Raw genomic sequence first — 26,787 nt, 5'->3', positions numbered from 1 at the left:
TGTGTGCATTTGGAAGGGTTAAATGCAGAGCACAAATTCTGAGTATGGGACACCATACTTGGCTACACGTCACGGCACACTTTTTTCCACAATTTAATTATAGTAATTCAGCTTACATTTACAGATACCTATATTCATTTAGCAGACGCTTTTATCCAAAGCTACTTAAAATTGAAGCTTAAATTTATTGTATTTCAAAAAGTTTTTTACATTTCACGTTTTACGTTTTTTATTTTCAGTTTTATTTCATTCAACTTTATTTAAATTAACGAAAATTATTTTTATAGTCCACACATTTATATATCCACACACACACACACACACACACACACACACACACGCACACACACTAACACACACTAACACACACAGTTTGAAGTTAGTGTTTCAGTTGAAGTTTCAGTAGGTGAGCAGAAAGAACCCATATATTTCCACAATTGTCCAATCAGAATAAGGTATTCCAAATTTCAGGCTGTACCTTGGACAAAATTAAGTTATGGCTTCAGAAGACTTGGATATGCTGCACAAGTCATATGGACCACTTTTTTGGTCAATTTTTATAAACATAAGAAAACAGCAGCTTGGACATTTTGCTAAATATCTCTTTGTATATTCCACAAAAACAATGACAGAATTTTCACTTTTGAACAACCTATTCCTGTGATATAGTTATGAGGATATCTTTATGGTGCTAAACTCTGGAGATGTCAGCAATACGTGATGTAGGTCTCACCTCTCTAATGGCCGTGCAGAACTCGCTCTGTAGAACCTTCTTCAGGGACTGCAGCTTGTGACCCGGGACGTCACCTGACTCCTGTAATTTTTCCAGCAGCTCAATCGCCCTGGCAACATCTGAGATGGAAAGAGAGAAAGAAAACACAGATGTGTTTGAGTAACAGAGGGTCTGTGATAGAGGGGGGGGGGGTAAAGTTTGCATTAAAGGGAAGAGAGATGGTGGAGCTGCAGCGAATCGATTGCAGGGATAATGGAGATAGACTCACTGAAGGCCAGAGGGGCCACTGAAAGCAATCAGTGCTCTCTTTACATGAAGCAAAAGACACATCACACTGCTGTACCTCCTCTGTTCAGCAGACCTACAGGGCACACATTCACTGGGGTCAGTCTGAAATGTTTCAACAATAAATATATGTGTCTTTGCCACGGCTTTCACTGTCTGGGTCTGTGTGATCCAGTCTGTCTAATCAAGAAGTTCTAATATACTTAGAGAGAGCTATCCATTAGCATTCTCATTCATCTCCATGGCAGTTCGACTGGCACATTCAGCCAGTAGATGTATTTGCACAGCTATAAGTGGGCTGCTTTATGCTGTTTACATGTAAGAGTGATGAAGAAACATTGGAGGAATGTGAAAATACACGCCCATGAGAGCTGCTACTAATTTTATAGTACTTTTTTTAGATGCTTTAGACGACTTTCATTATATGAGCAAAAACACTTCACACATTCTTCAGTTATCTTCATTTGTGTTCTACAGAACAAAGGAAATCATTCTAGTTTAGAAGAACAGGAGGGTGAGTTAATGATGACAGATTTTTCATTTTTGATCTATCCCTTTTTTAAGCCAAGCAGCTAAAACTCACTTAAATTGGCTTGTATAAAACATGGCAACAAAAATATTGAGAAAACAAACACTCATTCAATCTAAGGTACAACCAGGCAAAAGGCATAGCTTAAGGAAAATGTTATTTTCACTACTCCTATGACTGCAGAAAAAAATACATATTAAAATATACGTTTTATTTATTTTACCTAAAGAAGACTGAAGAATGTTCTCCCTACTATCTTTGCCCCAGATCAGACTGGCTTCATTAAAAAAACGCTTTTCTTTTTTTAATATATGCAGAATATTTGATATTATTTATTCTCCTGACTCAAATGAGCATATACCGGAAATCACAAGAGTGGAGTGGAGCTATCTTTTCAGCTGTCTAGAGAGATTTGGTGTGGGTCCAAACTTTTTGATTTGGGTAAAACTCTTATATGTTTCTCCCTTCTCTTCTATTAGTACAATCAAAACTAGCTCACAATATTTTCCATTGTATAGAGGAACTAGACAGGGTTGCCCTCTGCCCCCCTTATTATTTGCAATAGCAATCGAACCTCTAGCCATTTTGCTGAGTTTTTCAGTTGCATTTCGGGGTATAAACTCAACCTTTCTAAGAGTGAATGATTTCCTATAAATCGGGCAGCAAAAAAATTATTATTTTTCCTCCTACCCATTTGCAGTAGGCAGCCCCTGATAAATGTACATATTTAGGTGTGGTTGTTTCGAGAAATATCTCTGAGCTGTTGTGTTTATTTAATTTTAAAGGGCTTTTAAAACCTGCTAGAGATATTCAGCGACGAATTACAACTAACTAAAAAAAAACAAATACGCGTGTTTTGGCGGGGTTCCCCTGGTAAAATTCGCATTCCAGGGGCTAAATATCACGTTAGTTGCATATGAGAAACATCAAAAGGCAAACGATACTGAACTTATAACATAGCTAAAGAGAAACTCCCTGTTCACAAAATTCAAATGACAAATAATACTGATGAAAAAGAAGGGGTTGAATGTGAACCACTTTCGTTTTCATATAACTATAAACTATGATTAAAGCTCATCAGCATGCATTGATTAATCCCTAAAAATAAAAATATTGCGACCAAATCATGTGCTGGTGTGACCAACTGAGAAAGTCGCAAAAGAGCGACCAGTCGGAAGAATGAATCTGGAGCCCTGAAGCATAAAACACAGTTTTATTACATTAGATATTTGACATTTACATTAGATATTTGAACATGCTATTAGATAAACTGTTGTCAGTCATGTTGTCATTTAAAATCCGGACATCATTGGCAATGTTATTGTTTTAGTTATGCAAACAAAAACTCATTTTAGTTGTTGTTTGTTGATTTTAAATGTAAAACTTGGTGAAATTATTTGTGTGTCAGTACTTTTTGAACATTTCCAGCACATTTTAACAATACCGTGATAATACTGATAACCGTGATCATTTTGGTCACTATAATCGTGATAAGAAATTTTCATACCGTTACATCCCTACTTGACAGTGTTATTTACTTGGCAGTCAATGGGACAGTCACAAGCCTCCCGGTTTTCATCCAAAATATCTTAAATTGTGTTCCGAAGACGAACGAAGCTTTTAGGAGTTTGGAAAGACATGGGGGTAAGTGATTAATTACAAAATTTTCATTTTGGGGTGGAGTATCCCTTTAACATGCATGGATTTAGGCCTTGTCCACTCCACACTATTACATTTTCGTTTGAAAACGTATCTTTTTCTCTCGTATCGTTTTGGCTTTCCTTCCACACTGAGACGGCGTTTTTGTCAAGGAAAACTGAGCTTTTTTGAAAACGCTCTCCAAAGTGGATACATTTGAAAATGCTGTTTTCGCGTTGTAGTGTGGACTGTGAAAACGGAGGCTTTTGAAAACAGTGACGCATGTTTAGTCATGTGACGCAAATTGTACCAATCGACATCTATGTTTATACCGGTATTGTGCCTGTGATATTTTCACACAGTTGCTAAAGATATGTTACTTTGTATACTCTTCATATTACAGTCCAGCAAGGATGACAGGAAATTTACTCACAATTGCTGTCCTGCAGCAAAACATGAGGACAGTTGCATTTTAGATCAAAAATGTGTGTTGAGGTAAGTTGGAGGTAAACTCTGCAGGACACTGGCCCTCCAGGACCGAGTTTGGAGACCCCTGGTCTAGTATGTAGTTTTACACACCTCTATTGCTAAAGATCGAAGTGTTACTGATGGTTGAACCTCTGGTCACATTTAGTGCTCTGTAGGACTCGCAGTTCTGTAATTTATTAGTCGGTATATAATACAGCATGTGGTGTATGCCATGCCTTGTCATATTCGTTTTTGTTAATAAACGTTTTGTAAGCTAGTTTGTCATTGTATCTTACTGTTTTATTGTTGTTATGCTTTTTAATTAAGAATAACAATGAATCCATCTTTTGTTTTAGTCTTAAAAAGTTAAATATGTATAGATGTATGTAAGCAAGTCAGACAATTATCTTTTCTTGTAAAACGTGACACTAAGATCGCAAATTCGAAAGTGAAAGCATCCGAAGCCCGGCTTATAACATAGCTAAAGAGAAACTCCCTGTTCACAAAATTCAAATCACAAATAATACTGATGAAAAAGAAGGGGTTGAATGTTAACCACTTTCGTTTTCATATAACTATAAACTTTGATAAAAGTTCATCAGCATGCATTGATTAATCCCTAAAAATAAAAATATTGCGACCAAATCATGTGCTGGTGTGACCAACTGAGAAAGTCGCAAAAGAGCGACCAGTCGGAAGAATGAATCTGGAGCCCTGAAGCATAAAACACAGTTTTATTACATTAGATATTTGACATTTACATTAGATATTTGAACATGTTATTAGATAAACTGTTGTCAGTCATGTTGTCATTTAAAATCCGGACATCATTGGCAATGTTATTGTTTTAGTTATGCAAACAAAAACTCATTTTATTTGTTGTTTGTTGATTTTAAATGTAAAACTTGGTGAAATTATTTGTGTGTCAGTACTTTTTGAACATTTCCAGCACATTTTAACAATACCGTGATAATACTGATAACCGTGATCATTTTGGTCACTATAATCGTGATAAGAAATTTTCATACCGTTACATCCCTACTTGACAGTGTTATTTACTTGGCAGTCAATGGGACAGTCACAAGCCTCCCGGTTTTCATCCAAAATATCTTAAATTGTGTTCCGAAGACGAACGAAGCTTTTAGGAGTTTGGAAAGACATGGGGGTAAGTGATTAATTACAAAATTTTCATTTTGGGGTGGAGTATCCCTTTAACATGCATGGATTTAGGCCTTGTCCACTCCACACTATTACATTTTCGTTTGAAAACGTATCTTTTTCTCTCGTATCGTTTTGGCTTTCCTTCCACACTGAGACGGCGTTTTTGTCAAGGAAAACTGAGCTTTTTTGAAAACGCTCTCCAAAGTGGATACATTTGAAAATGCTGTTTTCGCGTTGTAGTGTGGACTGTGAAAACGGAGGCTTTTGAAAACAGTGACGCATGTTTAGTCATGTGACGCAAATTGTACCAATCGACATCTATGTTTATACCGGTATTGTGCCTGTGATATTTTCACACAGTTGCTAAAGATATGTTACTTTGTATACTCTTCATATTACAGTCCAGCAAGGATGACAGGAAATTTACTCACAATTGCTGTCCTGCAGCAAAACATGAGGACAGTTGCATTTTAGATCAAAAATGTGTGTTGAGGTAAGTTGGAGGTAAACTCTGCAGGACACTGGCCCTCCAGGACCGAGTTTGGAGACCCCTGGTCTAGTATGTAGTTTTACACACCTCTATTGCTAAAGATCGAAGTGTTACTGATGGTTGAACCTCTGGTCACATTTAGTGCTCTGTAGGACTCGCAGTGATTTGTTTTTTGTGTCAAGGCAGGCATGTGGCTAATTGTGCTCGTTCATCTTTGGACCGTGAAAAATTCTACCCATTTTACATAATGTGCAACTGTTTGGGATGAAAAATGAGATAAATCCTCCCAAACTGTCTCACAAATTGACAAAAACAAGTTCGGTTTCTGTTCCATAGTAGCCTTCATTAGATAATAACTTTGTTTGAACATAGACAGCAAAGCAAAGTGGGCCAGACCCTGGCAGGAACTAATAAAATCGAACCCAGCGAGACTAGAAGAGCAGACACAAAAGCTATTACAGCCTGTAGGCTCATGGGACAACAACAGATGCAACAATCTGAGCAAAAGCTCTTGCAGTTTGAGGGCCTTTCTGTCAGTCACATTGAGAGGAGACTTACAACCTTTTGCTCTAATTTTCAAACCCCAAATGGGCGGTTTTGGTACACTTTTCATTAATATGTCACATTGCACTGAATTTGAAAGCTTTTCTAATCAAACAATTGATCCAAATTAAATCTCTTCTGTTATTAAAGCAGTTTAGATTGTATCAAAACCTGACAGCGAGATCCATAACCGAGCAGTGTCCTGGCATGTCCCACTTGGCTCTGGAACAGAGCTGTCAGAAGAATGTCAGCATGACATTAATCACTCTGGTGCCACCGCACGTCAGTAAAAATTGATGACTGATGCTTTTTGGTGAAAAATTAACACAGACGAGGGCATATATTGGGGCCTTTTACATGCTTATGCCAGTTTGTTTTAACTGAAACTATTAAAAAATTACTTTTATTCATTAAAATTAAAATAAAATAAAATTGAATTATTAGATGGAAAAGTACTGAGATTTGAAAAGTAAGACTGAACATTCCTAGTCGCTGGCTGGTCAAACCAGTTCTTAAGACAGTCTTAACATAATGGTTGTGTTTATGCAACTGGCCCTAAGTTGATTCCTGACATGATCTGAAGCAGCCAAGCGAATGGAAATGAAATGCTTGAAAAGTCTGCAAAAATTAATCTTTTATGTTCTATGGAAAAAATAACAGAAATAGCATACCATTTTGGATTGAGATAAGGATGAGTAAATAATGAATGATAGGTAAATGTTTCTTTTAACAGTTTTGGTTCACCCAAGCATAGCTATGGGAACAGTATGATTAGGAAATAATGAGGAAAAACAAAACATATAACTTTTTATTACATTTCTAATCATACATTTTATTTATAGAGCCTTTTAAGGTACTCGGTGCTGCTTTACCAGAGATAAAAAGGACAAATGCAATACAATAAAACCAACACACATTAAAAGCAATCTCAAAAGGTGAGGTTTGCGTAATGATTTGAAGTTTTTTTTTAGTTTTAGTTTTGAAGGAGCTTGAGTTTTGAGGGGTCTTAGTATGGAGGGCTTAGTGCATAAAGAGACGGTCTTTAAAAGAGATCCATTGTGAGACAGGGAGCCAGCTTTTAAAGGACAGCGGTGATGTGGTCACGGTAGCAGACATGCAGCAGAGTTCTGGATGTACTGGAGATTATATTTAGGATTTAGGATGATAAAGAATGCAGTTGCAATAGTCAGTTCTGGATGTAATAAAGGCATGAGTTCCAGCAGCAGAGAAGAAGAGTGATGAACAGAAACAAGCTCAATTTTAATTAATTATAACCAGAATATTCATAGCACAAATACATGTATTGCATCTGTTTGTTTGTTTTTTTTTCCAGAAAAGATGTATATTTATTTTTTCTTTTGAACTTTCTATTCATCAAAGAATATTTTTTCCGGAATTGTTTTTATTATTTTTATTTCAAATATGTTCAGATAGAAAACAGTTATTATAAATTGTATTAATATTTCACAATATTGCTGTTTGTTTGATCAAATAAATGCACCCTTAGTGAGCATTAGAGACTTCTTTAAAAAATCTTACGGGCAAAACATTTTACAGGCATTTTTTTTTCTTTTTATTGAGATAGTATAGAGAAGAGGAGACAGGAGATGATAAAAGAGAAGAGCAGAAGATGGGATTGGGAAAGGACCTCGAATTTGAATCATCACAGATAATCCATAACACTTCAGTGCCAGAGCATTACCTATGATCAATTCAAAATGTTTGCAGTACATTTCCCACTTGGCGCGGGTTTCACTTATCACTAAATGGATCAATTCTGTTGCTCATACCCACCATTTCAGTATTGCACTGCACTGTCCAGTGTAGATAGTAGTGCCCTTTTGTCACACATCGGAAGTGAATTCCTCACTTCCTTTCACTTAATCTTCTGTGTCAAGCTTGCCTTAAGTGCATTACAGGATGGACAATTATGCAAGGCAACAGAAGGCAGTGTATTAATGCACAACTTTTTGTAACAGACTTCCTGTGAGGAGTGTGCACATGAAGCTTTAAGAAGCTGCTCTATAGGTTTTGGAACAGAGCAATCGGCTCATAATATTGACAATGTAATTGGAGCATACGCTCAGAATAAAGGTTCACACTATTTCACTACAATCCACCAACTTTGAGATGTCTGGCCTTGCCACGGATCAGAAGCTCAATAAACCAACATAGGCTCATTGGAACAATGTGCAAAACTCCTATACATGCTATTCGCTGCAGCTGAAATGAACACTAGAGTCAGTAAAATGACAACAACTTTTATTCCATTCCACACAAATGATGATTACAGGGGCAGATTATCAATTAACAGACTTATTTTTGTGTGATTTCTTGCACAGTACTATGCGATGACCTCAAAACACATTTATCATGGTGTATGATTTGTAAACTAATACGGTCACACTTTATTTTAAGATCCAGTTCTCAATTAACAAACCATTAACTACGACTTTTGCCTCAATAAACTCCTAATCTGCTGCTTATTAATAGTTAATGAGGTAGTTGTTAAGTTTAGGTATTGGGAAGCATTAAGGATGGATAATACACTCTAAAAAATGCTGGGTTAAAAAGGGACAAACCCAGCTATTGGGTTGTTTTGACCCAGCTATTTAGTTGTTTTGACCCAGCGGTTGGGTTCAAAAAGGGACTAACCCAGCTATTGGGTTGTTTTGACCCAGAGGTTGGGTTCAAAACAACCCAACCGCTGGGTCAAAACAACCCAATAGCTGGGTTTGTCCCTTTTTAACCCCCTTTTTTTTTTCATTTTTTCAAACCCACATTTTTTAGAGTGTATGGTCATGCAGAATATGTGCTTTATAAGTACTAACAAACAGCCAATATGTTAATAATAGGCATTCTAATAAGCAACAGGTTAATAGTAAGAATTGGTCCCTATACTAATGTGTTACCACTAATACATTTTTAAGTTTGAATCGCATGACCAGCTTCTTATATATGGCTTTTCAGACATGGTAAACTTGCTCGGTAGCTCACCTGGTACAGACAGCACTGCACATTGCGGAGCGCCCAGGTATGAGTCATGTGAAACACAAGTCACGATAAAAGAGCTTAAAGACGTAAAGCAAGCTAAAATTACATGGATGATTCAGCAAACGTGTTTTTGCTCACATTTACTTTTATTAACACTATTGGTTAGGTTAGTATAGGTGGTATACGTTATTTTCAAACGTTATAGAGCATTAACCTTTTAGTGTCACTCACTTGACAATTTTAAACTACCGTGATACATAACAGCCAATCTAATAAAATGTTGCCAGATTCACATTCATATAAGAATGAACATACTATTAGCTCCACTGGACATTTCACTTTCAATGTTGTGGGAAATGTGCAAGAAGCAACAATATAATTTTGCAGTACGATGTGTTCCAATGAGCCTGGTTTTCCCGAACATAGAGTGCATGACATCAGATTAGTGAAGGTGACCTTTGCAGTCATGTCCTGTGGCAGCTTTCACAGATCCATATATGTACAGGCAGCGCCATAGCATGTGACAACCGTTACTTCATTCATGGCGGATTCTGCCATGAGGATGGTCTGGAGTCGTGTATGGGGTAATGAGCCGTCCTGAACATGCTGGTGTCCTTTCAGCCAGCACAGGAAACTGTGTGAACACACCTTTTCACATTTATGTCTCAGTACCAGGAGGTCAGAGGATGACCACGGATGATCTTCTGCTCCTTCTCACTTCCTGTCTCTCTCTGTGACTCATACTTCTCTTGTGTGTCTTGATTTAGATGGTTCTGTCTCTGTGGTCTCTCTTGCTCATTATTTTAGAAAGTCTTTGTATTTAAGCTGCTTTAAGGATCAACTTTGAGAAGGCACAAATGTGTTGTGTCATACACATTGCCTAAGACCTTCCTTTCTGTTTATCATGATCTTTCAATGGATGCCACTTTGTATTAAAATGTGGTAGGGACAGTTGGGGGGATAGGTTGTGCATAGATTCTGCTGATTACGATGTCATGGAAGATATTGCTAATGAATATTAATTAGGATAGCACATGCAATTTAACATGATCTGTTACTGTTTCGATAAATACTTATCTGATGTAAATCAGCTTTCTAGGGGGGAGTATTTGCTAAGTAAAAAAATGAAATAGTAACATTATCATAATGATTAGAAATGTCCAAAATCATTTCTACTTATTTGGAAGAACCACTGCAGTTTTTGTTGTTGTTTTTCTATGTAAACATGCACAAGACTTATGTCTTTGACCACTGCGCTGTGCATCACTGTTTTTCTAGCATCTTGTTCAACTTTCAAAAACATGTCTTGAGACCTTGCATTCTTTTCCATTCATCAGTGGTTCCACTCTTGAGTTTATAAACACAAGAATGTATTATGTGCGAATAACCCATTAATTGCTCTTTTTATTTACTGTAACATGCTTTTTTGTATCCAGATATCTGGATATTCTTTAGCTGGATTCCAATTATACATTGTACTGTATTACAGTAGACTTTAGTCAAGGTACTGCCATATATAATTTTTGACAGGAATGAAAACAAGGCTGTGATGGATAGAAGTGCAGTGTGTTCAATGGATTGTACTGTTGTTTAACAACATGACAGTTTTTCAGCTGATGAAACATCTTTCCAAAAAACTTTCTGTAGACATTAAACATTTGAAAAAGTTTTGAAAGTATGTTGTTGTTTTTTTATTTTAACAAGGACTTTTATACAGTGTATGCCACTGTAAAGACTGTAAATCTATCCCTCACAGCCTCGTATTAAATTCCATATGGTGTCTAACCTGACTAAGGTCTATAAGAGCCATTCATGCTGGCCAGTTCAATCCAGAATTAAGATGTGTCCAGGGGTTTGGAAATCCAGATTGCAGTTCTGCCAGGACCACTATCGTCAAAGATGATTGACAGTTTGGATCGGCAGTATGGTTCTGTTCTGGGCAAGAACTCCCGCATGCATAAGAGCAGGTAGAGCAGCGATAACCCCCCTAGGGTAAAAAGAACAGATCCAACATAAATGTATTGCAGATATCATTAATATTCAATAATTTAATGTGCACATTTTAGAAATGAGTCAGATTCAAAGGGCAATCAGAAGGCTGAATCCTGACTGGATGAGAGGAGGAGCTGGGGATGGAGGAGGGTAATTAGCTATTGAGCTAATGCGAAAGCTGCTGATAATACTGAAGGACCTTATGGATGCTGTGACAGGTGTCGTATCCCTATAGGTAGACGTGGATCAGCTGAGAGTCGGCTGATTCGAGCTTGACAAATGTGAGCTACGCTTGATATATACATCAGTGGATGTATATCAACATTTGTTTGGGAACAAATTTGTTTGGATAGAGAGTTGTGGAACGGTGATAAATCGGAGCATGTCTGAGAACTGTGTGTGGGAGAGAATTTAGCGCTGTCACTTTGTGCCACTGACGACAACTGCAAAAATCACTCAGCAAAACATTAAAAAAAAGATTCACTCAGATTCAATCAATATTCATCAGTAAATTAATAGTCATCAGAGAAGTTTTCTCAGTAAGATGTATTAAATATATCCCTGCCATTAGCAGGGATTTCATAAAGTGGTGGGGACACAATCAGCTTTGGCAAAAAAGTGGTTATATCTTACTTATTGTTTCTTACAATTGCATATTTGAGGGCACTGTAAGCGACTTGCATAGAATGTCCCTATTTTCTGATATCATTAGTTCTGTAAACCTAAAAAATGGTATAGGGAAGCGGCCCACCCCTTTTTAGCTATTCAGAAAACACCTTTTACAGATACTGGTTTGCTGGGACGATAGATCTTAAGAGAGAGGGTGTGTGGTTGAAGGGATTATCTAATTGTAGCGGAAGCTAGCAAATCACTTATAGCACCTTTAACAATATTGAGCTGAAACTCTATAACCTCGGGGAAGGAAATGATGTCTAATGCCTTATTAGCTGTCTAAAGATCAATCACCATAATGTCATTTAGTGGGCAAAGTTATTTATACAAAATAAATGGACTGGTTAATGCATTTGTGGAGATTGTTAATGACTGTATCTTCGAGGGAACATGAAACAACATTTCAAAGATAAATTCATCCATTAACAAAGTTATACGATGAAAAAAGCCTCTAAAAGCATTTCAAGCTCCCGCATCATGCGCCGCTATTACAGATAGGATTAATTCTCCATGGCGCCTGGAGTTTTCTGCCGGCTTTCAGTGAGCATCCAAACTAGGCTTGGTCTATTAGTACAGGTCTCATCCCAATAAAGTCTTTTCTCACACATCTGAGTGACACATGCCATCATTTAGCAGGGAAAGGAAAGATCGTAGCACACATTATTATTCCAAGAGCTAAATTTGTGGGATTCAGATTTGCATGGTGGCAGGTCAAGGCCCTGTGTCGATCTAGCCTGGGATTTATGTCATGTCTATTAGCACTGGCTCACAAACAGGGCATTTAAAGGGCCTGGTGTACACACTCCAGGTTTGTGATTGGTACATTAAACTACATTACCATGGAGACCGGTAAGTGCAGCAGAGGGGGCTGCAAATGCGTTGGCAATGGAGTGGAAAAGTACACTATTATGTAGCTCTTCTCGTAACGTGCGGTCTTCCAACAAGAAATAAACCAGAGTGATTGCGTAATTTCGCACCTTTAAATGTAAAACCCACATGGGGATGCTTGCCCACATGGCTCTGTGTGTAAGCATGGGGGGCAAAGATAACACGGAAGTAGAGAGCATTCAGCCTTCCAGAGTACCGAACTGCACTTTGTGTATGTGACCCGGCTCTCCATTCAAACCACTGTAGCCTTCAGCATTGCTGCTAATGGTGGAGGGGCCACCATGATCCCATTTTCTCCACAAACACACTGTGGATTTAGACAACATAGTGAAAACACCACTTGAATCAACCATAGTATTTTGATTCTGTACTGAAGAAATGTCTCTAACGTCTACAATTTTGGCCGCTAAAGCAACTTTGTTTTATCTTGACATATCAGTTTCAGAATCATTCTGATGGTATACTGACTTCTAATGACTTCTGTTTCTTTCCTATACTTCCTCTCAAACGTCTGTTCTGGGAGTATGTAAGTTCCACAAAAACAAATGCAGCAGCAAATGCTTTAAACAGAATTAATAATATCAAATTTTGAGAAGGCATCATTTTTATATTCATCCAGTTTTCACAGGACTCATGCTTAGACTCTCTTCACCAGTGAACTAGGTTATTCTATCATCGTGAGTTTAGAATACAAATCCAGCAACGGTGTCAACAAAGTATTAAATCATTTGTGAGACATCTCAAACTTCTCAAAAAGATGTTGTTCACATGCGAACACGCAGTTTTTCTGTTTTAAGGGGTGATTGAATGATTTATGTTTGACTTGTTGTTGACACAAACTTGACTTGTTTCTCCTAGACAGTTCCATCTCATGGACAACTAATGGAGACTCCTTCTCAACAGTTCCTCCAACTGTGCTCAGATTCTGAAGTCTGCAATCAAACGTCAGAGATTGCATCATTCTTCCCAAGAAATAAATGTACTTTTAAGCCTGCTGGTCTTATCTGGTCTCCCAGCCTGTCAGGTTGGTCTATTGGCTGGATTTAGAGGGGTTTTGGACACTTTTCAGCTGCTCAGCTGGCCATCCAGCTAAACTAGTTAAACACCAGCCTGGCCAGGTTGTGAGACAATTTAAACCAGCTAAAACCAACTTAAACCTACACTCTAAAAAATGCTGGGTTGTTTCAACCCAACTTTGGGTCAAATATGGACTAACCCAAGTTTTGGGTTAAAAATTGAATGTAAAAATTTAACCCAACGGTTGGGTTAGTCCATATTTGACCCAAAGTTGGGTTGAAACAACCCGGCATTTTTAGAGTGTATTAAGACCAGAAAAAGCTGGTTTAAGTTGATTTGATTTTTAATTTTTTTAGCAGGGATGTACACAATTGTATAATTTGTTTATTTTTTTAAGTTGCGATGAAATGGAAATATGACTGACCTTTTCTTTTTGTATTTTACTGTACATACAAGTATGATGGATTATTATAGAAAAAGAAAAAGTGAAGGACGGGGACTTTGTTATATCCATTGGCTGTTGATTTGATTTTGAGATGTGACATAAAAAATCAAGGTAGATGAACGTGAGTGAATCCAATTCTGATTACAAATAAGAGGTCAAAATGTTTAAAAAATGAAACATATACATGGATAAATCACACACTCCCCACTATAATTCATTATGAGGATTTGAATTTCAATGTGGCTGACAACAGACCAGGTTTTGCATTTTTATTTATATTCAATATTCATAATGCAGTCTTCTAGAATTTATTTGCATGATTATTAATTACTTTATAGCTATATGAACCCATTAGCTTGATACGGTGGAACAAGTGAATATAAATTAATCTTGGTGTATATATTGCAAAAATTAGACAATAATAATAGAAAGAATCAACCTTTTAAATAAAAAAGAACAGTGCTATAGTAATTTCAAATGTAGAGGAAAGTAAAAAAAAAAAAAAAACGTGAAAAACAATCCCATACTTACAACGGACAAAGAACCTCAACACTGCAAATCAAGTGCGGCGAGACGCTGTTTGTCTAGAGGAGTGACCAGATCTCTGCCAGAGACTCGATGATGTCTTTCAAGTGAGACAAAAACTCATATCTCTCAGCACTGTGGAGGTTTCCTTTTCTAGACAGGATTGAATAACAAGGACATCAATCTATGTGGCAAGCGTACACATCTCAAACCCACAATTCAATATCGAGGACTGAGTCCATAGCAAATGATTTTTCTGTGTTAAAGGCACAGTTGAGGGTGTGACTGGGCACTGTGTGTATAGTATTTAAATGAGTATTTCCCTGCTGTCATATAATCTGCTCTGTCTATATAGTGCAATATAATTTGCATAAGTAACCTAACTGCACAGAGTTGAGGGGTCTTGTGGTAAATAGTTCCATTCAACTCTGAGAGTTGGAAATTCCAGCGTCTTACTCCAGCAGTTTCCAGCCTCAATCTGCAACTCTGATCCACTGATATCCAGGCGTACGACATCACAAGAAAGTGGTGGCACATAGAGATTCACAAAGTTAATGATATCAGTGAGTGAAAGTTCCTACTTTACAGTACATGAATATAAATCCTGTTTAGCAAATTTGCATAGACAGCTGCATAAAACAAGCTAAATTAACCTCTCTAATCGCCATACACCTGCAAATGTTAGCATTGCATAGCATCGTTTATGGATGCAGTATGCCAGGAGACATCCTTGTTGATAACTGAACACCTGCAAAGCTAACAGGAGCCAAATTGTTTTCTTTTTATGTCATTTTTTGACTTTAAATAGAACGCAGTGTAACATGGAAGAAAAAAACCGAGCTGTACCAAACAAGAAAGTCTGAAGTTAACAGAAAAACAGGTTTACCGAAGATCATACTGTATATACAAAGAGAACAGATTGGTTTGAAGTCAGCATGAAATGCCATTTGCAACCAAGTTTACTTCTGTAATTTGTTGTATATCCTGTTTCACTAAGAAATATGCCAAATTAATGTAGAGCTGGACTTTTCTTTATCAGGAATTGATTGAAACATGGGTGTTTCATACACAAGTCGCGATGAAACAGAAGTAGCGACATTGTTTGTTTTTTTCGTATTGTGACTTACGTCCGGGTGTAACGGATTATCAAAAAAGAAAAAAGAAAAAGTAGAGCAGGGACTTTGTTCTATTAATCAGTTATTGTAGGCTTTAAGGGCCTTTGGAATTACTGAAATCATTTGGTGCAGTGATATGGAAATGTAAAGCGGTCAAGACTTGCCTGGAACTACTTTAGTCATGCATTTCCCCTTAGGGCATTCATCAGCCAATCAGATTCAAGCATTCAACAGCATTCAAATTTTTGGTTCTTATTATATACTCAGTAATAGCTAGAGTGGATAAAAAAGCTTTCAGGACTGACTAGATGGTCAGCCAAGACACTTCTACACAATGTTTCACACATTTCTGACTGAACTATTTTCCTGAGGATCACATTGTCTTCACCATTTTACATGCCAGAATAAATTGCCTGAGAGAGTGCTAGCCATCTGCCGCTTTCCAGATTCAGACAGCCATCCTTTACGGGCCAGGGAAGCCTGAGGAAAACGCTGGTCTCGGACAGCAGGCCTCCCAAAACAGCAGTAGTTAGTGCAGACACAAAGCAGTACCCTTCTCTGATATCCCAGGACCTCACTTGATCAAACCCTGTGAATTATCAGTAATTGGCCCAACTGTGACATTCCCGACTGCAAAGGGCACATAAATCACCTCGCAGTATAATAGCTCAGACGGCGAGCTATGCAAGTCCCGCACAAATGACCTCGCAGAGCGTTTGTCCCCTGATGTCTGACTGATACCACTGTCGGTCTTTCTAGACCCTCTCTTTTTCATACACACAATTACTGGTGACACAGACACTCTTGTTCACATTGTCTTCACCATTTTACATGCCAGAATAAATTGCCTGAGAGAGTGCTAGCCATCTGCCGCTTTCCAGATTCAGACAGCCATCCTTTACGGGCCAGGGAAGCCTGAGGAAAACGCTGGTCTCGGACAGCAGGCCTCCCAAAACAGCAGTAGTTAGTGCAGACACAAAGCAGTACCCTTCTCTGATATCCCAGGACCTCACTTGATCAAACCCTGTGAATTATCAGTAATTGGCCCAACTGTGACATTCCCGACTGCAAAGGGCACATAAATCACCTCGCAGTATAATAGCTCAGACGGCGAGCTATGCAAGTCCCGCACAAATGACCTCGCAGAGCGTTTGTCCCCTGATGTCTGACTGATACCACTGTCGGTCTTTCTAGACCCTCTCTTTTTCATACACACAATTACTGGTGACACAGACACTCTTGTTCGGATAAAAATAGTCTTAGATATGATCCCTTGATCTCATTCTCAGGCTGGACTGGGCTTTTATCTTCGAATGGACAGACTAAAGTGGACAGAAAGGGTTCAGAAACACTTTTGCCTAGAGAAAAGATTATATCACTGCTGTTTTATGCAATATAATTCAACGGTACTTTATACAAGTCGTATAACCATCTTATGGTTGGCAATAGCCTTCAAAGCTTTTGAACAAGTGAATAGCTTCGATGACTGTCTTGATATTGTTTCAGGTTGATTTTCTCTGAATATCTTCCAAGAGAAATTTGTTCAAATTCAAGTGTGTCAAAGAAGAACACTTAATGTTTAATTTAGCAAAGTACTCAGACAAATTTTGTCTTTCTGAATAGAAAAAGAGGACTTCAGACCAAAATCAATATGACATGAGAATTCCAAGCAGTTGAACACAAATCCATTTTGTGCAAGGGTTGCATTAGTGCAAATGCATTAGTAGAATGAAGCAAGGATGGCACGTGACCTAAAAACAACCCAGGACCTCTGTCAGCCTAATAAAAACGATCACCTACTCTATGATCTAGTTCAAACATAATGCTTTTACATTGCAGAGGAAAAGCTATTAAACAATTGTTGGAGAGGAATATGTCATGCAGTGCTAATCATAGAGAACCTTGTTTGCATCCCACATAATTTCATTGACATTTTCAGTAAACTAGGAACTGGAGGCACATTTGATTGCATTTTTTTATATTTGTGTTTTTACTGATTTGATTAACTTCACTTATAAGGTATTAATACACCAGTATTAGCATAACATGATGGCTTTGTCCAGGAAGACTTTAGTTGTGACGTCTGCATTTAAACACAGGAATTATTCCCCCAAATCATCATTCTATGTGTGTACGGAATACATAATAATTTTTTAAATTTCCATAGAGTACCATAATGTATGGGTTTCCTTTTCTAAGCTTTTACTTTGTATATAAATTTGGTTTCGACATTTGGCCCACAAGTGGACCGGCCCACCAGGAAAAGTTGCGTAGCTCCTTATGACCCATCCATCCATTGAATCAAGCAAGCCAGAGCAGCACCCTAATCGGTCAGTAGTCGTCCTCAGGTTTTACTGCTCCAAAATTCCTATATTCCCTGTTTTCAATCTCTCCTTCAGGATAAGACTAGTACAGTTCTGTTTCCCAAACACAAGCATTCCATGCTTATCTAAGATCTCGGTTAGAGTTTGTTATAGGACTATGAGTCTATGCTGTACACATGTTGACAAAGTATCTTATTGATTTTAGTTTGCTAGATTAACCTTTCATATTGTACATAAGTGGCACCTCCACATGTCCTGCATACACACTGAATACTCTCACAGCAAGCGGTTCTTATCTTTGAACAGCTGTTATTTAAATACAATTGCAGGAAAATCTCACAACCTTCAGTTAACCGGCCGCACCCAAAATGAAGGGACACACAAGGTTATTTTCTCTGTGATCAAATTATAGCTACAATTCAGGCTCCTCACTATGCCTGTTATAACCTCAAGCATAGCAGGCTTATTGCAAGAGATATTGAATAATGTGAGGCCTGTGGTGTTTTGGATTTCTGCTGTCATAAATTTGTCTAAGTCTGCTATCATTAAGCATAACAATTACTTTGGGTTTCTGGCAATGCTTAAAATATGTCACCAAAATAAATCTGTTTCCACTTAAATTTAATTGCTTCTGGAGGTTCTGTTTAAATAATATAAATGAATAAGAACTACCGGAGTCCCTTTGTAGTTTCTCCAGTATACTTTTCTAGTGTAAAATGTAGGTGGTCGTTTTCAAATATGTGCTCCCTGGGCCATCGGGCAAAATTATTAGGTAGCTAAACCTCCCATAGACCCAGCAGTGTAAAGATGTGTTTACTTGGCCACACCATGGTCTCACAAGAAAATACAAATCATAAGAACACTATTTAATCCGATACAACAATCCAATGCATGATGTATTCCTGGCTCTAAGTATATGATCTGTTACATTGGACAACATACAAATCAAACAGAACAAACCATGCTGAGTGACGTGACAAACATAGAACACTCCTATTAGCATTCTGATTGGTTGAATGGGTCGCCAATGTCATGATTGCATTGCTAAGTGCAAAAAAGGGTCTTTAATTATAATAAGTCTAGTTTTTAGTTATGGGAAAACAGACTGATTTTCAATAACTGGTTCTTTCAAACAGTTCATTTAAAGGAACCATTTTCACAAATTTAGGTATTCCTTTATGTCATCATGACATGACAAACTGGTGTGGTGTGTGGCATGGTTTTAAAATGTTCCAATAAAGACATTATGTAGGCATGCTTGATTCAGTTCATAATTATTTGTATTATTATTAATTATTTAAAATAATTGTTTAGATGTACATTAAACTTTCACTTGTTTCTTTTGAATTAAAAGGTTGTGCTGTTCTGTACGTGTTGATAAAACTGTCATACAATCTATTCATAAACAATATGTTTGTACATTTTGGCTATTACTTAAGTTCCGACTCATTTTGCATATATCATCGGTTCACTCCGTATGCTCTTCCTATCAGTTCAATCAATGGTTCGTGGTTCAACGAGTCAGGGAGATATTTGGAGAACCGCTCGGATCGATTCGTGAACGATTCGTTCAGACAGTGTGAGTCGGTTCAATTGATTCGTTGTAAAGATCCGACTCAAAACAACAATTCGTTCACCAATCGGACATCGCTACTAGTTTTGAAGCAATATACCCACAGCGCGTCGCGCGCGCATGCTAGAGGCGTCTCATTTCTCTAAAAATATCCCCATCGCTTTGCTTGGGGGACGCTTTAAATGCTTTGAGTTTCCATAGGCTACTATTTGACCTGCTGTATCGCCGTATATAAATGAAACGCAATTCATTTGTTAGCGATTTAAGCGCAACGGCCCACATTGTTGCTCTCAGGCCGTTCTGACAGGTCACCGACCGCTGATAATAAATCAAGCCACGGCAAGGTGATAATAGGCTATCAACAAGGCAAGCTTTTGTCCACACGACTTCAGTCATTTCTTCTGTAAACTGTATAATGTAAGAATGTGTGTAGGAAGCATCGCGCGTACAGTAGATTATTCGAGCGCTTATTCGTTGTAATCCGGTTTTATTATATTAAAGTCTATAAAACAGCCCAGTCTCGACTTCAGTTTCGCACACTGAGAAGTTGTACAGTCTTCTGTAAAGTGAAATAAGGACAAAATAAAGAAAATACACTGCGCGCTGCTGTGAGCATCAGCAAAGTGTAGGCTATGTATGAATCGAGTGCCTAAAGTGCTTTATTAAAATAAACCGAATACAGATCCCATTAATATCACACGCACTAGTGGACCCTGAAGCACAGAGCGTGTTCTGTGCATCATCATCATCATCATCATACCTGACGGACACAAGCCGAACCGAGAAGGCAACATCACCAAAACATCAACAGCCCATGATGAGCCAAGTCCAATAATGCAAAAATCCGACAAATGAATAGCGCAAAAGCTTAAAGTTAGCTCCAGCAGAACGTGCGTTTGGCAGTACTCACCTCGCTCTAGGGCGAGCGGTTGGACTGTCATTGTCGCCATGACCGTGCTGTGTTATTATCAGAGAGAGAGAGAGAGAGAGAGAGACAGAGAGAGACTGGAGCTGCGGCATCAGAGCGCGTACTGTAGCGGCGGGGAGAGCGAGTGAGCGCGGATTGGATCCCGTGCGGATGATGGGAGTGGTTGGGAGGGGAACAGGATTATTTACCATGTGTAGCGGACGATTCGGAATGGGATATAAATCGGATTGAGATGCAGTGTCTGCACGCTACGTTTAGAATTTTACATGTACGTTTCCTTAAGCTTGTTGAACGTGCATAAGACGTTTAAAAATTAAAGGTCAAATGTTTGACGAGCATTGGTCAAATCAGACGTTTAATACAATGCAAATTTATAATGGTTGTTGAACAATACATAATTCGGTTGTTTAAAATGTAGGGGGAGACCGGGGATGGTTGTAACAGTTGTAACACTTCCAATTTCTCCAATCAGGGACAAGTTACAAATCACCTGCTTCACATCTCTCATAGTCCTTATTCCACATGTGATGAAGAAGATTCCTGGGGCAGACACAGCAGATTTTTACAGGGGGAAAACTCATTTTTATGTAAGACAGTAATTTTTGTTTTTTTTACTTTATTTATTTTTGTGATGGCAATGGCTGCTTTGTAGTTAAACTAATCAAAGTTACATTATGTTTTTTGTGTGTCTGTGTGTTAGATATTTTTTTAATGCATGTTTGTTAGTGCTAATGTTTTGGTTACTGTATAAGGTGAGCTAGTTCATGGCTACAAGACTATGGACTAGTTGTAACAACAAGACTCGGGTTATTTTAACATCAATGAAACATCAATTTGCAACCTACCCCAAGCAAATTTTAGTTGAAATTGTGTCAGTCCTATCAGATTGTGCTACCAAAATATATATTTGCATTGTTTTAAGGGTAAGTTTAGGGTAAGGGTAGGTATGGGTGGGTAGGTTTAGGGTAGGGGTAGTTATGGACATTTAAAAAAGCCTCAAACATGAATAAGATGATGGTAGCATAATCTGATGGGTCGCATTTTTCGCTATCGATTTGTGCAAACTCTTTCTTATTATGTATTAGAGTTCCTTTTGATTGACAATTTTTAGCTGGATAGTTCAATAAATGACTGAAGTACTTAAATGCTCTTCATCTTAAATATTAAACAAGAGTATACGCTTTAAATAAGATGACAAGAATGTTGTATTAGATCTTCCCTGCTCATACAGCAGTAGTGATCAGAATCATCCTGAAGGGGGTTTAGATTAATCTCCATGAATATACTCAAGAGCTCTAGTCCTGAACCCCTGCATTTTAGTGCACGGGGTTAAACGCAAGACTTAAATTATGCAGAAGCAAATCCCATGCACGACCTATGATCTTCGCAGTGAACTGATAGCAGCAGCTAAAGCACTAGACAGTGTGGCTCCTACCAATAATTTGCTCCCTGCAGTGTGAATGCAAGCCCTGTATTTCATATTGTTTGGTGTCTGCACAGTCAAAGTAATTACGGGCACTAGACAAGTCTTTGGCAGCTCTTCTCTAGTTTATTACATTCTTTCATAATTGTATTGTTAGAATGAACTTTGCTCATTATTTAGGCCTCACAAGTACTGTAACAGCCATCAGGAGAGGTGTACTATAACCTTTTTCATAGACTGATTCATGGTTAGATAACACTACTTTGCTCATGAGTAAATTGAAGACTCAATTCAACAGGTCAACTATTCCTTTAAGAAAATTCAGATGTTTCAAACTTGCAAATGCAGGTTGGTTTCAGAAATAACAACACTGATGGATTGCTCTGTCAGTCCTCCAGCTGCGGACAGATGTGCAGTGGTAAAATATAATGGGATGGATGGAGGGCTTAAAGCCAGAGAGAAAGAGGCCACAGGGAGATTATGCTCTCATGGCCATATGGGACACAGCCTCTGGAAAACATTCTGCTGGAAAAAAGTCCGATTAACAGAGTGCTCTGGGAAGCTTTTCCGATGAGAATGAATTGATTTCTGAATGGATGCGCAGATTTGAGCGCTAACAGGAGGAGAGAAGTACAGAGAAGAGACTATTTTAAGGTTGTGTGAATGAGTATAGTAGCTCGCATGAGCAGAAACACTCTGATGCATATTTCTCTGAAATGTGTTATTTTAGACCTGTATGTAGGTCAGGGTTGAGCAAATTTCACAATTTAAAAATGAGCTGTTAGAATTAGATTCAAATTGGCCACGTCCCACAGAATCAACTGGAATGACAGGATGAGGAATTTACTCAGTTCAAAAAAATGTAATATAGTCACACAGTGCAATAAATGAATTAGTTCTGTGAGAAAACATAAACGTGAATTAATTTGGACTAATTATGTCTTTTTAATGTAATGCATCATTTTTTAATTTATATATTTGTATAAGAAATATTTTAATATAAATAAAATAAATAGACTAAATACTATCAACACAATGAACAGCCTCAATAACGTTTTTAGTATATATTTATAAAGTATACTGTATACATATTGATATGTTTCAGATTTCTGAAATATTAAACATGATCAAATAGAATACAAAAATATTTAAATAAAGGTTTTGGGATAAATTAGGGGATTCGGGGAAATGAAGTGTTCTTTGACCATTGTTCAAGAAATTATATAGTATAATAATTAACTGTATTAATTAATAAGTATATATAATTTGCATATATATCTCTCTCTCTCTCTCTCTCTATATATATATATATATAAATAAACTTATTAATTAATTTCATTATTTAAAAATGTAATTACTGATTAAATTAAAAATAAAAACAATTACAAATGTATTAATTTGTATGAAATTCATAATTTTACTCCCTAAATATGACTTACTGTTCTGCATCCTGTTTACTACCTCAATTCAAATCCAGTTCAAATCCAAGGATTTAAAAGGCATTTTCAATTAAATCCTGAATGGCGCACAATTGTATGATGTGGGTGTAAAGCAACAGGTGAGGACACAGTTTAATCTGTGGCCTTTAGCAAAGATGTCACCTTTTTTCTCCACACCTGATCTCAGCTTGTTTTAAGCGGAAGAGCTGCCTTATTATTCAGTGTAGAAATACTACGGTTCGTTCGATGTGTCTGCAGTTTCCTCAAGAAAACAGCATCTAGTCAATTGGCTGTCAGGAAGTTTTGGAATATGACACCACATCCCTGTAGGACGCCTTTCACACAGAGTCGTGTTCGGTGCAAGGATAGCGTATCGTGAGATGAAAGTGGCTTGAAGGGGGCAGATACAAGACGGCTGCTGTTAGCTAACATATGCGTGCTTGAGAGACAGCTTGCTTGTTATTTTTTCCCCCGTTTAGCACGGCAGAGGCAGATGTTGTTGTCTGATTCATGATGAATGGAAGCGTATATGTTGCTTTGACACGTCTTAGAAGATAAACCAAACAGCACGTCATTGTGATATTTGGATATGTCAAACATGGCCTGCTTGTGTGCTCTTCTTAGTGGTGTTTGTTAAAGGGGTCATATGATGCTGCTAAAAAGAACATTATTTTTATGCACCAAGAGCTTGTAACACTCCAAAGAGAAAGGAAAAATTGAAATCGCATCATATGACCCCTTTAAAGCAAGTGTCACTATTACCGTTCCTCATATTTTGGGTTAAGGATTTGAACAAACATTTATCATAAAATATAAAAACCTAGTTTTATTTTTGCTTGTTTTGTCTCTGCAAAATTTTGCGGGAAAAATCCAGTCATTTTAATAGTAATCTGTGCATCTAAGCGTTTCATGTGAGGGCAAAAACAATTCCCCATGCAGATTTTGCTTGTGTTCAGGTTGCTCATGTGAATTCGCCTCATTGACTAACAGAAAGGTTTTTGATTTGAAAGTGACTTCTGTGTGAGCTGTGCTTCATACATCGCTACACGAATGACAATAGACAGTGGACCTTTTTGCTCATGAAGTTTAACGAATATGACCACACCTTGAGGTTGCAAAAGAGTAACAGCTGTTTAACTTGAAGCCTATAACATCGCAGACTTAACTAATCGTGTATTTTATCAGCAGATGGAATATTGTCTGACAGTGACCTGCAGGTGGTAATAAAGGATATTCTGGGTTCATACAAGGTTGTCCATCAACTTGCAGCTGCACTAATTAAATTGCCGCTCATAAAATCTCTTACATAATGCAGCATGAGTGCCTTTACACTGGAGTAAGATCATTGACACCCTCCCACATGTTCACATCAGGGCAGCAGACAATATAACAGGCCAGACAAAGTAAAATAGAAATATTTCCAATCAAACAATGGCTGCACTGTTACTGCCAGAGAGAGAAAGAGTTATGGCAATATGAATAGCACTATTTTAGAAAGTCCTATACTGACAAATTTGGCGCTGGGAGAAAGTTGATGGGCATTAAGTTCTAAGGCTCGATTCTTGCCTAGAATCCTGCAACACAGGGAGGAAACTAATTGAAGATGCGCAGTTTGTGTGATGTGCTTGCTGAATGCAGATCAGAGATGAAGACACACGGTGAGGCTATTCAGAATGCAAAACCTAAAACAAATACATCCAAATGGAGATTTGAGGTGAATGCCAGATTCCAGACAGAACATAGACATTTATGGAGTAATTTGATCATTCAGCACAAGACGATTTTGTTAAAAGGGGTTATAAGGTATCAAATTTACCCTGATCTTTTGAGATAAAAGACACACTGTAACTTCAAGAACAGAATACTTCCCTAGTCCAGTAAGAACATTTACTGAAATAAGAGCGTTATTTACTGACTTCTGACTTCTTAAGCCCATTCTCAGAGGAGAAAGCTGGACAGATGCTGTTTATGTCCAGAAGAAATAAAGATGAGACTAAGGGGGCATTTACAAGACACAATTTTCAACTAAAAATGGTGCAAGTTTTTGAAAATGATACCGTTATCATCTCAGTGTAAACTACAAAAATGTGAATTTGTGAAAACAGTGACGACATGTACATGCATTGAGTCTACAGGTATGGAACAGGCATAGTGTTTCTTTACAAAGTAACATTGTCAGCTACTGGCCTGGCATGCATAATACAGTGTTTTTAGTCGTTTTTTGTGGATCCTTGTGAACAGGGATCATTTTGACAGCATTGGTGTCTGTACATGAAAGCTTCAAAAATGCAAAGAAAAAGCATTTCCTTTTTTAGTACATCATTGTCATGAAAACATACCCTAAAATATGATGAAGTCTTGTGCTGTTTCTAGCTGCGTGTAGCACCTACTGCTCTGCATATTCTTCTGAAGGATCCTGATCTTAGTAAAGAATGACAGAAGTTTTAGTTTTAAAGTGTTTCTGATTATGTCAGTCTGACCTTAACAGTTTGTGTGACACAATTAAAATCGCAATTTAATTAAGCTTTATTCCAAAACTATAAAAAATGATATTTGACAAGCACAAGACAGCATAGAGGGTGTCTAATTTAAATGTAAAAAGTTGATCAAAAACTAAAATAACATGGGTTTTAGCACAAAAACATACTTATATTACACGTGGACCTCAGGGAAATTATAAAGAAAAACTATTTTTAAAAATCAAATAATAATAGAAATGTATGATATGCTCTGTATATATAAATTTTCAGCAGACTCCATAGTGTAGTTGTTGTTTTTTACCAGCTTTTTATGCTGCTGTTTTGCAGTAACTGTTGGTTACATCATTGTTTTGCAACCAAAAAGCGTAAATGTCACCGATCTAGCAATGTGCATCATACTGCAATTTATATTTATCTTATTCAGCTCTATTAAATCCTGAGCAATTCACTTCGTAATCTGTGTACAGACAATCTGCCACACAGGACTAGGACCACTTAGCATTAATCACCTCAGCCACTCTAATAGAAAACATTGCACAAGCGATTTGTAAATCACATCATCCCTTAACTGCCAGCAAGACTAATGAATGACTCAATCACAGTGTCCAGGTTGCACAGTTAAAATGGGACTGCAGTCAGCAATCAGAGAGGGTTATGGACACAGACCGTAGGCATTACTGACTGAAATGGTTTGTAGTCTTGCGAGAGCCATGGATAAGATATGGCCTCTGAAACGGTTTAATAGAATCTAAAAGGAATAGTTCACCCAAACAAATTCAATTCTGTCTTAATTTACTCACCCTCATGTCTTTCTGAACCTGTATGAGTTTCCTTCTTCTGTGAAATACAAAAGGAGATATTTTGCAGACTTTCCAAGCTGTTCTTTTCCATTATGAAAGTAGACAGTGAGTGTAATGGCGCTTTTCCACTGCATGGTACGGCATGGTACGGCTCGGTACGGTTCACTTTTTGGGGGGTTTCCACTGGGTACAGTACCTGGTACCTGGTACTTTTTTTAGTACCACTTCGGTTGGGGTTCCAAGTGAACCGTACCGTACCGTTACCAAAACGTGACTTGTAAACGCTGCTGATCACGGATTGGCCAGAGAGAATCGTCACTACCTG

At 37.7% G+C, this 26,787-nt stretch overlaps 1 protein-coding gene across 2 annotated transcripts in view; it reads right to left on the bottom strand.

Annotated features, from left to right (window-relative positions):
- lin7a (lin-7 homolog A (C. elegans)) overlaps positions 1-20,425 on the bottom strand; it is a 46,992-nt gene extending 26,567 nt beyond the window's left edge. For both annotated transcript variants that reach the window (XM_016475794.1, XM_016475793.1), the window contains exons 1-2: positions 20,303-20,425; positions 734-852 (exon numbers count right to left, since the gene is read on the bottom strand). In XM_016475794.1, the coding sequence (XP_016331280.1) occupies positions 734-852; positions 20,303-20,342 (159 nt within the window). In that variant the 5' untranslated portion in view covers positions 20,343-20,425. The remainder of the gene's footprint in view (positions 1-733; positions 853-20,302) is intronic.
- Between the last annotated feature and the right edge of the window lie 6,362 nt (positions 20,426-26,787).

The sequence above is a fragment of the Sinocyclocheilus anshuiensis genome, unplaced genomic scaffold, assembly GCF_001515605.1.
Source record: "Sinocyclocheilus anshuiensis isolate Anshui unplaced genomic scaffold, SAMN03320099.WGS_v1.1 scaffold200, whole genome shotgun sequence".
NCBI lineage: Eukaryota > Metazoa > Chordata > Actinopteri > Cypriniformes > Cyprinidae > Sinocyclocheilus > Sinocyclocheilus anshuiensis.
The sequence above is the reverse complement of the archived record's forward strand: the minus strand, read 5'-3'. Positions and strand labels throughout refer to the sequence as shown.